A 12,676-nucleotide genomic window follows, 5' to 3' on the forward strand; every position below is an offset into this window, starting at 1 on the left:
TTAACCGGCCGGGTCCCCTCTTTCACCTCAATCCCTTCAATCCCTTCTAGGACCTTCCAAAAAAACCCCAAACCCCCCATTTTCCACCCCCCCCCCCATACCTGTAAAGCCTCAATTAAGACCTCATTTGGGGTCCCATTAACGGCCTCATCCACCTCCAATGTCTTCAGCTCCTCGTGGGTCCCATAAAAGAGAACGAGGACGAGTTCTTTTGGGGTCCGGCTTTTATTTCCTTCCCCCCCGTCCTCCGTGTTTTGGATCCAATGAAGAACGTTCCGGGGGAAGAAAAGGACCTGGCCGACTTCGGCTCGGTAGGTAGTGACGTTGGTTGGGGTGACGATGCCGATCCAGGCCGTGCCCTATAGATTATAGAGGAAATCCTATTAGATTTAGAGTAGACCCGCGAGGTAAAGGGGTTATAAGGTGGGGAAAGAAGGGATGGATAAGGCGAGAGAGGAATCGAAAGTGTAGGGTCAAAAGCGGAAGAGAGAAAGAGGAAGTGGGAGGAAAAGCGAGATCCATGTTGTGCCCTATAGAATATAGGGTAAATCCTATAGGGTTTTAGGGTTGACCCACGAGGTAAAGGGTTATAAGGTGGGGGAGGAAGGGCTAGATGAAGTCAAGGAGGAAGAGGAAGTATAGGATTAAAGGTGGAAGAGAGAAAGAGGAAGTGGAAGTAAAACCAAAGGCCACCCCCAATTAACATGGGCCACCCCTATATAATATGGCCAAATCCTATAGGGTTTTAGGGTAGACCCACGAGGTAAATGGATTACAAGGTAGGGGAATAAGGGTTAAATGAAGCCATAGAGGAAAAGGAAGTATATTCTTAAAGGTGGAAGAGAGAAAGAGGATGTGGAAGCTAAACCAAAGGCTGCGGCCTACCTGCACCACGTAGCCATGGACGTTGGCATTAAAATGCCAGTGGGGGACCCGAAGCGCTCCAGGTTTGATCCTGATTAAAGCCAGGCTCATTTTGGCTTGATGCTCGTGGAGGCTTTGAGCGAAGACGCGAGCTTCTTGATCCGGATAACACTTGGGATCCAGCCGGTACGTCGCCCATTGGATTTCACCTCCGGGGTAGCGTTGTGGCTGGAAAGGAAATGGGCTTATTCCCTTTCCTCTTCCCCCTCCCCTTCCCCTTCCCATAGGAAAGGAAGAAGATACCCCATAGGACCCTATAGGACCCCATAAGCCCCATAGGACCCCATAAGACCCCATAGGACCCATAAACCCCATAGGAATCAATAGGACCCCATCAGACCCCATAGGACCTCATAAGACCCCATAAACCCCATAGGAATCAATAGGAAGCAATAGGACCCCATAAGACCCCATAGGGCCCTATAGGACCCCATAAGCCCATAAGTCCATTTCCTCTCCCCTCCCGCTTTCTTTTCCCCTTCCATTTCCTCTCCCCTCTATACCCCCCCCACTTCCTCTTCCCCTCCCCTTCCTCCCTTCCCCTCTTACTTCCTCTCCTCTCCTCTCCCCTCCCACTTCCTCCCCACTTCCTCCCCACTTCCCCCCCACACATCCTCTTCCCTCCCACTTTGTCTTTTCCTTCCTCTTCCTCTTCCTCTTCCTCTTCCTCTTCCTCTTCCTCTTCCTCTTCCTCTTCCTCTTCCTCTTCCTCTTCCTCTTCCTCTTCCTCTTCCTCTTCCTCTTCCTCTTCCTTCTTCCCTTCCCCCTCTTATTCCCCTCCCTTTTCCCATTCCCTTCCTCTTCTTCCCCACTTCCTCTTCCCCTTCCCCTCCCACTTCCTCTTCCTCCCTCCCTTCCTCTTCCTCCTCCCCACTTCCACTTCCTCCTTACTTCCTCCCCCACTTCTTCTCCCCCTATATCCCCCCACTTCCTTTTCCCCCCTTATTTCCCCCCTATATCCCCCCCTACTTCCTCTTCCCCCTTTATTTCCCCCCTATATCCCCCCTACTTCCTCTTCCCCCCTTATTTCCCCCCTATATCCCCCCCTATTTCCTCTCCCCTACTTTTTTCCCCCCCACTTCCTCCCCCCACCCCATATCCCCCCCATCCACTTACCTCCGACATCCCCATCCTATACACGAACCGGAGCCGTCCTTTGTCCCCCTCCACCTCATTAACCACCTTGTTAACACGCAACTCGTTAATCGCCTTCCTATTGATGACGCTCAAGCTTCCCAGCCCCACGGCGGTCATAATGGAGCTGGCCAACAGGCAGAGGCCGAACAGCTTCCATAGGGATCGCCTGCCCCACTCGGGCGCCATCTTGGATATGGGGGGGAGGGGAGAAAGGGGGGGTTACATAGGCCGAACCGGGCCGAAGTGGGCCAAGTTAGGCCTAGTTAGGCCTAATTGGGCCTAGTTAGGCCTAGTTAGGCCCTGCTAGGCCAAGGTAGGCCAAGATAGGCCATGCTAGGCCTAGTTAGGCCTAGTTAGGCCAAGGTAGGCCAAGGTAGGCCATGCTAGGCCTAGTTAGGCCTAGTTAGGCCAAGCTAGGCCAAGGTAGGCCATGCTAGGCCCAAGATGGCCATGCTAGGCCAATCCAATCCAATCCAGGCCTAGGTAGGCCATGATAGGCCCAAGATGGCCGTGCTAGGCCAATCCAATCCAATCCAATCCAGGCCTAGGTAGGCCAAGGTAGGCCCAAGATGGCCGTGCTAGGCCAATCCAATCCAATCCAGGCCAAGGTAGGCCAAGTTAGGCCCAAGATGGCCGTGCCAATCCAATCCAATCCAATCCAATCCAATCCAATCCAATCCAATCCAATTCAGGCCAAGGTAGGCCAAGTTAGGCCCAAGATGGCCGTGCTAGGCCAATCCAATCCAATCCAATTCAGGCCAAGGTAGGCCAAGTTAGGCCCAAGATGGCTGTGCTAGGCCAATCCAATCCAATCCAATCCAATCCAGGCCTAGGTAGGCCAAGGTAGGCCCAAGATGGCCGTGCTAGGCCAATCCAATCCAATCCAAGCCAAGGTTGGCCATGATAGGCCTAGGTAGGCCTAGGTAGGCCTCGCTAGGACTCACTAGGCCTTACTAGGTCTCACTAGTAAGACCCCATAGAAACCCATATGACCTCATACAACCCATAAGTCCCTATAAGACCCCATAGGACCCCATAAGACCCCATAGGATCCCATAGGACCCCATAAGACCCCATAGAGACCCCATAGACCCCATAGGACCCCATAAGTCCCCATAGAGACCCCATAAGACCCCATAGGAACTCTATAGAGTTGTCACTAGGCCTCGCTAGGCCTCACTAGGCCTCACCCCAATCCTTACCTCTTTATGGTGTCCATCTTTTCCCTTCCGGGACCCGACGGGTTCCTCGGGTCCCATCTCGAAGGCCTCATTGTCCATCTTAGCTCTAATGAGGTTAATTAAAGCTTAATTGGGTTAATTAAGGGTTTAATTGGGTTAATTAAGGGCTGAATGGGGGTGTTAGAGGCCTAGTTAAGCTACGGGGCTCGGAGGAGGCTCCTATCCCCCCTTCCCATTCAACTCTATGGCCTTGGAGGACTTAATATCCCCTCAGCCTACAACTCTATGATCCTGGAGGAGCCTCCTATCCCCCCCGGCCCTCCAACTCTATGGCCTTGGAGGACCACGTAAGACCCCATAGGAAAAAATAGGACCCCATAGGAATTAATAGGACCCCATAGGACCCTATAGGACACCATAAGACCCCATAAGACCCCATAGAGACCACATAGGACCCCATAGGAACCAATACGACTCCATAAGACCCCATTGAGAGCCCATAAGACCCCATAGGACCCCATTAGACCCTATAGGAAGCAATAAGACCCCTTAAGACCCCATGGGACCCCATAGGACCTCATAAGACCCCATAAACCCCATAAGACCCCATAGGACCCCATAGGAACCAATACGACCCCATAGGACCCCATAAGACCCCATAAGGCCCCATAAGACCCATAGACCCCATAAGACCCCATAAGACCCCATAGGACCCCATAAGACCCCATAAGACCCCATAGGAAGCAATATGACCCCATAGGAATCAATAGGAAGCAATAGGACCCCATAAGACCCCATAGACCCTATAAGACCCTGTAAGACCCCATAAGACCCCATAGGACCCCATTAGACCCCATAAGACCCCATAGACCCCATAGAACCTCATAGGACCCCATAAGTCCCCATAGAGACCCCATAAGCCCCATAGACCCCATAGGACCCCATAGGACCCCATAAGACCCCATAGCACCCCATAGAACCCCATATGACCCCATAGAACCCATAGGACCCCATAAGACCCCATTGACCCCATAAGACCCCATACAGACCCCATAAGACCCCATAGGACCCCATAGGATCGTATAAGACCCCATAGGAATCAATAGGACTCCATAAGACCCCATAGATTCTATAGAACCTCATAAGACCCCATAAGACCCTATAGACCCCATAAGACCCCATAGAGACCACATAGGAATCAATAGGACCCCATAGAAATCAATAGGAACCATTCGGACCCCATAAGACGCTATAGGACCCCATAGGACCCCATAAGACCCCATAGAGACCCCATAAGACCCCATAGGACCCCATAAGACCCCATAGACCCCATAAAACCCCATAAGACCCCATAACACCCCATAGACCCCGTAGGACCCCATAAGACCCCACAGACCCCATAGACTCCATAGACCCCATAGACCCCATAAAACCCCATAGGAACCCATAGGACCCCATAAGACCCCATAAGACCCCATAGAGACCCCATAGGACCCCATAGAGACCCCATAAGACCCCATAGGACCCCATAGAGACCCTATAAGACCCCATAGGAACCAATTGGAATCTATAGGATCTCATAGGAACCAATGAGACCCCATAGAACCCCATAGACCCCATAAGAACCCATAGAGACCCCATAGGACCCCATAGAGACCCCATAAGACCCCATAGGACTTCATAGAGACCCCATAGGACCCCATAAGACCCCATAGACCCCATGAAACACCATAGGATCCCCTAGGACCCCATAAGACCCCATAAGACCCCATAGAACCCCATAAGTCCCCATAGAGACCCCATAAGACCCCATAGGACACCATAAGACCCCATAAGACCCCATAGGACCCCATAGAGACCCCATAAGACCACATAGGAACCAATAGGAATCTATAGGATCTCATAGGAACCAATGAGACCCCATAGACACCATAAGACTCCATAGGACCCCATAGGACACCATAAAACCCCATAAGACCCCATAGAGACCCCATAAGACCCCATAGACCCCATAGAGACCCCATAGACCCCATAAGACCCCATAGGACCCCATAGGACCCCATAGGACCCTATAAGACCCCATAGGACCCCATAGGAACCATAAGACCACGTAGGACCCCATAGGAATTAATAAGACCCCATAGAACCCCATAAGACCCTATAGGACCCCATATGAACCCATAAGACCCCATAGAGACACCATAGAGACCCCATAAGACCCCATAGGACCCCATAAGACCCCATACACCCCATAAAACCCTATAAGACCCCATAGACCCCATAGTCTCACCCTATATCCTCCTATAGGATGAAGCCGTTAGTGCTGTGTAACTATTGCCTCAGCCGTATGCAAATGAGGGCTGGAGGAGAGCTCTGATTGGTTGAAAGACCAGGAAAAGCTTCGTTTGATTGGTTAATAAGGGGAATTTGGGGCTCCTTCCTTCCCCTTATGGGGTTCTATGGGGTCTTATGGGGTTTATGGGGTCTATGGGGTCTTATGGGGTCTTATAGGATCCTATTGGTTCCTATGGGGTCTTATGGGGTCCTATGGGATCTTATGGGGTCCTATGGGGTCTTATAGGGTCCTATGGGGTCATATGGAGTTTATGGGGTCTAATGGGGCCCTATGGGGTCTTATGGGGTCCTATGGGGTCCTATGGGGTTTATATGGGGTCCTATGGGGTATTATGGGGTCCTATGGGGTTTTATGGGGTCCTATGGGGTTCTATGGGGTCTTATAGGGTCCTATTCATTCCTATGGGGTCTTATAGGGTCCTATGGGGTTGTATGGGGACTTATGAGGTTCTATGGGATCTTATGGGGTTCTATGGGGTCTTATGGTGTCTAATAGGGTTCTATTGATTCCTATGGGGTCCTATGGGGTCTTATGGGGTTCTATGGGGTTCTATGGTGTCTTATGGGGTCCTATGGGATCTTATGGGGTCCTATGGGGTCTTATAGGGACTTATGGGTTCTATGGGGTCCTATGGGGTTTATGGGGTCTTTTGGGGTCCTATTGATTCCTATGGGGTCCTATGGGGTCTATGGAGTCCTATGGGGTCTTATGGCATCCTATTGGGTTTAATGGGATCCCATAGGGTTCTGTTGGGGTCTTATGGGGTCCTATTGGTTCCTATGGGGTCTTATGTGGTCCTATTGATTCCTATGGGGTTCTATGGGGTCCTATGGGGTCCTCTTGAATCCTATGGGGTCCTATGGGGTCTTATGGGGTCTTATTGGTTCCTATTGGGTCTTATAGTGTTCTATGGGGTTCTACGGATTCCTATGGGTTCTATGGGGTCTTATGGGGTCTCTTATGGGGTTCTATGGGGTCCTATTGGTTCCTATGGAGTCTTATGGGGTCCTATGGGGTCTTATGGGGTCTCTTATGGGGTTCTATGGGGTCCTATTGATTCCTATGGGGTCTTATGGGATCCTATGGGTTCCTATGGGGTCTTATGGGGTCTTATGAGGTCCTATTGGTTCTTATGGGGTCTTATGGTTTCTAATGATCCTATTGATTTCTATGGGGTTTATGGAGTCCTATGGGGTCTTATGGAGTTCTATTGGGTTCTATGGGGTCCTATTGGTTCCTATGGGGTCTCTGGTGTCTTATGGGGTCCTATTGATTCCTTTGGGGTCCTATGGGATCTTATGGGGTCTTATGGGGTCAATGGAGTCTTATAGTGTCCTTTTGATTCCTATGGAGTCCTATTGGTTTCTATGGGGTCTTATGAGGTCTTACTAGTTCTTATGGGGTCTTATGGCTTCTAATGGGGTCCTATTGATTCCTATGGGGTCTTATGGGGTCCTATTTGTTCCTATGGGGTCTTATAGGGTCTTATGGGGTCTGTGGGTTCCTATGGATCCTATGGGGTCCTATGGGGTATTATAGGGACTTATGGGGTCTTATGGGGTTCTACGGGATCTTATTGGGTTCTATGGGGTCCTATTGATTCCTATGGGGTCTTATGGGGTCCTATTGATTCCTATGGAGTCTTATGGGGTCCTATTGTTTCCTATGGGGTCCTATGGGGTCTTGTAGGGACTTATGGTTTCTATGGGGTTTATGGGGTCCTATTCATTCCTATGGGGTCTTTTGGGGTCCTATGGGGTTCTATGGGGACTTATGAGGTTCTATGGGGTCCTATGGGGTCTCTATGGGGTTCTATGGTGTCTTATGGGGTCTTATAGGGACTTATGGGTTCTATGGGGTATCATGGGGTCTTATAGGGTCCTATTGGTTCCTATGGGATTCTATGGGGTCGTATTGGTTCCTATGGGGTTCTATGGGGTCTTATAGGGTCCTATTGGTTCCTATGGGGTCTTATAGGGTCTTATGGGGTCTGTGGGGTCCTATGGAGTCTATGGGGTCCTATGGGGTCTTATAGGGACTTATGGGTCCTATGGAGTCCTATGGGATTCTTATGGGGTCCTATTGATTTTTATGGGGTCCTATGGGGTCTATAGGGTCTTATAGGCTCCATCTCCCCCATATACCCCATACCCCCCCCAATAACACCAGACCCTGTCGCTCTTCCGCCATCTTTATTCTCATCCAACAGCATCCATCATCTCCCCCTCCCCCCCACCTCCGGCCACACATCGACCCTCGTTAACCCCATAATTAACCCCTTAATTAACCTCTTAATTAATGCCTTAATTAAACACCCCCCCCCCCCCAAATATTAACCCCATCGGAACGAAGGAAGAACAAGACGCCGACCAATCGGGCACCAGCTTTGTTAACGCGTGCGCATTAATTATGCAAATGAAGGGGGCGTGGCTTTGTCAAACCCCACCACGCCAAATCAGCTAACAGTGAGACCTCATTAGCATATGATTATATATTCATGAGCAATTGGCCTGATTTACATAGCCCTGCCCCCTTTCCCGGTCCCTGTTATTAAGTGCTAATGAGGCCTCGATTAATGGATTAATTATATAATGGCAGGTCATTAATTAATTAATCATTAATTAACTAATTAGGGGGGGGCGGAAGTCGCTCCGTCGTCGATATGGACCTGGAAAGAGAAAAGATGCAGTTAATTAGCCTAATAATTAATAATCAATAAATAATTAATTAATAATCCTAATCAATAGCCGGAATAATTAATTAATAGACTGAATAATTAATAGCCCTAGTAATGGCATTAATAGCCCTAATAATTAATTAATTAATAGCCCTAATAATTAATAGCCCTAATAATTATTAGCCCTAATAATCCCTATTAATCCTTATTAATTCTATTAATCCATATTAATCCATATATTAAATTACTAATAAATCCCTATTAATCCACATTACACCCCTATTAATCCCTTTTAATTCCTATTAAATCCCTAATAAACCCCCTTATACCCGCATTAAACCCCATTAATCTCTAATAAATCCCCTATTAATCCCAAATAAATCCCTATTAATCCCCATTACAACCTATTAATCCCCTATTAATCCCTATTAATCCCTAATAAATCTCTATTAATCCCCATTAACCTCTATTAATTCCCTATTAATCCCTATTATTCCCTATTAATTTTCTATTAATCCCCATTAAACCCCTATTAATCCCTATTAATCTCTAATAAATCCTTATTGATCTCCATTAAACCCCCATTAACCCCTATTAATCCCATGTTAACTCACTTATAACCCCTATTGACGCCTATTAATCCCTATTAATCCCTAATAAATCCCTATTAAACCCCTATTAAGCCCATTAATCCCCTATTAACCCACTAATAACCCCTAATAACCCCTATTAATTCCCATTAAACCCCCATTAACCTCCATTAAACCCCATTAAACCCCCATTAATTCCTAATAAATTACTATTAAACCCCTATTAATCCCTATTAATCTCTAATAAATCCCCATTACACCCCTAATAATCCCTATTAAACCCCTATTAACCCCTATTAATCCCTATTAATCCCTATTAACTGCTATTGATCCCTAATAAATCCCTATTAATCCCTAGTAAACCCCATTAAACCCCATTAACTCACCTTTAACCACCCCCCAAGCCCCCATATTAAGGGGGGAGGTCACATCTGCCCCAGATGAGCCCCCCCGTCCCCCATGGCTGAATGGGACCCAACGCAGCCACCCCTGGTGGTACACGCTTTGTCTTGCAGGAGAAGCAGCTCATTGCCCAGCTGGAAGAGCAGCTGAAGGCTGAGACAGAGGAAATGGAGATAGTGTGTGTGGTGGGTTGAGGGAAGGGGTGGGGGGCTGCCCACCCCTATGTTGTGGACCTGGAGCTCATGTTTTTGTCTTCCAGGTGCTGCGCAGGGAGAAACAGCGCCTGCGAGAGGAGCGGGAGGAGCTGGAGCTGGAGGGTGCCTGGTGAGTGGGACCCACCCATGGGACCCTGCACCCCACGCCTGCACACGGGGGTCTCTGACACACCTGGGGCAGCAATGGGACTGCAGTGCTGCTGGAGATGGGGCTCTGTTTACTGCACGGTGTGACAGAGCAGCCCCATCCCAGCCCTGGGGGGTGGGCACACAGTGCTGGGGAGCCCCCCGTGGTGATAGACTCCAACCAAGCCTTGTTCAACACAGGCAACAGCATCAGATGGAGCTGGAGGTGGAGTGTGAGCCTGGGGCTGTGCTGCCGGAGCTGGTGGAGGCACAGCTGGTAAGGGGCAGAACACACAGCACCCTCACCCCATCCAACAGGGGTCTCCCCATGCAATGGGGTCTCCTTGAGGACAGGGCTCCTTCCAGCACTGTTGTGCTGCTGGGCTCCCGAGTCCTGCATGATCCCCCTGCTATGCAGCAGACCCTGACCTCCATCTCTGCCCCATCTTCACCTACAGGAGAAGAAGGAGCGGGCGAGGAGACGTGGGTTCTCCTTCTGGATGGACGTCCTTCTGGGCTGTCACAGAACTGCTTTGTCCTCTTGCTGCTGAAAGGAGCCAACCAGGAGCAGGGAATGGATGCACAGGACCTCAACTCTGACCCGCAGGAAAACTCAGGACAATGGAATGTAGTCTGCCAATCTTTTACCAGTTCAGCTGTGCTTTAAGACTCATTGTGAAGCCTTTTAAAATATTTATATATATATATATATATATATATATATATACTATAAGACTACTCAGTTATACTGTCAATCATCTCGGAAAGTTCAAGATGGAGTTCATCCACATCCTTCTCCAGCTCCAAGTCATATTGTCCTTCCATTTCCTCTAAGAATTCCGAGATGAACTTTTCAAGGTCATCTTCTACAGCCTTGGTGAGCAGGCTGACCTCCGGCAGGGCTGGAGCAGCAGTCTGGGAAGAAGGAAGACAAAGTCAATGATTGCTCAGGAGATCCTTCCTCTGCAGCGCTTCTCCTTCAGCACTGCTGAGCCTTAACCCAACATGGGGGCCAAGGGGCTCCTGAAGGACGTTAACAGTAAGCCTGACCAGGACAGCACTGACACTTCCTCCCCTCCTTACCAAAGCTGCTATTTTAGCTTTTTTAGCTGGAGGCTCCTCTTCTTCAGTGCTTCTCCGAGGATTCACAGCTGCCACAGCAGAAGGAGAGATCTCAGCAGCCTTCTGCTTCCTTGCTCGCTTCGTGGGGCTGCTGGCTTTGCCATCCCAAGGCTTCACACACACATTGGCCTTGGCTACAGGAAGAAGAGAGAGCTGGTACAATTGTGCCTTGAGATGAGTCCAGGTTGTCCTGTCATTCCCACAGCTCTTCTCCACAGTTAAATACATCCGGCCAGCAAAATTACATTGCTCTTTCCACAAATCTCAGCAATATCTTCCACAGTAAGTGCTGCATACCAACAGTCCAACCAAAGGAACAAAGAAACTGCACAGCTACACCATATTATAACCCAGACAAGGGAAACAGCCATACAGCAGGAGAAAGCAATACATGGTCCCTCTAGAGAAAGGAAAAAGCAGGAGCTACAGACAAGAGTGTGCAACCAGATGCTGTGCAAGCCACAACAGACCCACAAAATACATCCAGGGGTTTATCACACAGGTAAGTCTGCAGCTCAGTGCCACTGTCTGTCCCTCGTTCTCAAGCTGAAGTCTGGCTGGAAGGAACACAAGTGAACTAAGAAAATAAGCATTTCCCTTTCTAGCACTAAGCAAAGGCACGCACCCACCATGAGCACTCAGGTCCCTTTACTTCCGAGGACCATCTCACACTCAACACTCATTCATAGTTCTCTGCTCCTGAGGTTGGGCTGATGGTTTCCCTGGCAATGCTGGTGCCCACCGTACTGAGATTTCACTTAGGCCTTTGCAAGCTGATAAGCTGAACATGAAGGGTGGATTCAGGACTGCTAAGCTCTGCACTTTTACCTTTGACTGTTTCTTCAGCAGCAGCCGGCACAGCAGCCACTTCCTTCTTCAGCTTCTCTGGTTGTCTCAGCTGCAGCTTCTCCTTTATTGTCCCCTCAAGGCTCTTTGCTTGAGCTCTAGAATTTGGTGTACTCTGATCCCAGGGCTAAAAAGAAATAAAGTAAGTGCAAAATCAGAACAAACACCAGGGGGAGTGTATGAAGGAAATCAGATTGGAGATATTGCAAAAACGGCTGCACCTGGAACAGTACATTCCTGTCACTTGGGTCACTGACCCTTTCATAAATGCCTGCATATAACAAGATCCATGCTTTGCTGTGAAAACACTGTTTCAAACGTGTGCAATTAACAAAGCAAGCTCGTTTAAATCAGCGCAGTACTGGAGTTGTTACCTACCACATTCTATCTGAGCAACAGAAAGTCATTCCTGTTCCCCTACACAACATCCACCCACAGTCTGATTTCCCTGAACACAAAGCCGTCGTGGCCTTTTTGTATCCAGTGCCCCCCACGTTAACCTCACAAGTTGTACCTGGTGCCAGCAGGGTTACTGCCTCACTGCCAGATACAATCAGATCAATTCTGAGTTTGAGGAGTGCAAAGCTGTCTGGGAAAGCCATTGAAAGTATCAGGATTGTGAAACATGGCTGCAGCTCTTCACCAAAGGCAGGAAGGTAGGAATGCACTCATGATGGTGGCACATGGTGAGCAGTGAGACATGAGAACATGTGAAGAAATTGCGTCAATGTGTCCATCTTCAGAATGGACACCTCTGCGGGTGCAGAGACAGCTTTGGGAGCAGCCCTGCTCCATTCCACAGTCTTTTTCTCTTCTCTTCCAGGTGCTATAAAACAAGGAAAAAGAAAATCATTTGGTCAACAGCAAGCATAGAAAGAAACCCGAGTGCCAGTGTTTCCTCCATGTGCTTATTTCCTCACATTCAATAGCAAAGAACACGAGAGAGGCGACATCACGCAGTCCATACAGTATCCAAGCTCTTCCCTCCTTCACATGCTGTCTCATCACAAAGCCTTTCACCTCCCCAATGAATAACTCACCCCCCTGACCTTTCTGACAGAGGTTGGCCCCCATGTTGAGGAGTCAATCCCTGCTTTACA

The 12,676-nt window shown here is 49.0% G+C and overlaps 1 protein-coding gene across 4 annotated transcripts; it reads left to right on the plus strand.

Moving 5' to 3' along the window:
• On the plus strand, positions 1-11,387 carry LOC146756630 (uncharacterized). Of its 4 annotated transcripts, none has more exons than XM_085524138.1 (6): positions 2-311; positions 836-1,050; positions 9,381-9,452; positions 9,527-9,591; positions 9,810-9,885; positions 10,070-11,387. In XM_085524138.1, the coding sequence occupies exons 2-6, from the start codon at positions 985-987 to the stop codon at positions 10,157-10,159; spliced, it is 369 nt and encodes a 122-aa protein (XP_085380264.1). In that variant the 5' UTR covers positions 2-311; positions 836-984; the 3' UTR covers positions 10,160-11,387. The 4 variants fall into 4 exon arrangements, with proteins under 4 accessions (XP_085380265.1, XP_085380264.1, XP_085380263.1 ...); XM_085524137.1 differs by having other exon boundaries at positions 4-311; positions 10,067-11,387; XM_085524139.1 differs by lacking the exon at positions 9,810-9,885 and having other exon boundaries at positions 1-311; positions 10,067-11,387.
• Positions 11,388-12,676: the final 1,289 nt, after the last annotated feature.

This window comes from Coturnix japonica, chromosome 26 (genome assembly GCF_054131305.1).
Source record: "Coturnix japonica strain WE chromosome 26, WE-NBRP24, whole genome shotgun sequence".
NCBI lineage: Eukaryota > Metazoa > Chordata > Aves > Galliformes > Phasianidae > Coturnix > Coturnix japonica.

Bases quoted from the DNA above. Each gene is read 5' to 3' on its own strand.
- LOC146756630 (XM_085524137.1), top strand. From the start codon at position 985: ATGCTCGTGGAGGCTTTGAGCGAAGACGCGAGCTTCTTGATCCGGATA. The intron at 1,051-9,380 runs GTACGTCGCCCA...TTTGTCTTGCAG, and splicing joins TAACACTTGGGATCCAGCCG to GAGAAGCAGCTCATTGCCCA. The intron at 9,453-9,526 runs GTGGGTTGAGGG...TTTGTCTTCCAG, and splicing joins AAATGGAGATAGTGTGTGTG to GTGCTGCGCAGGGAGAAACA.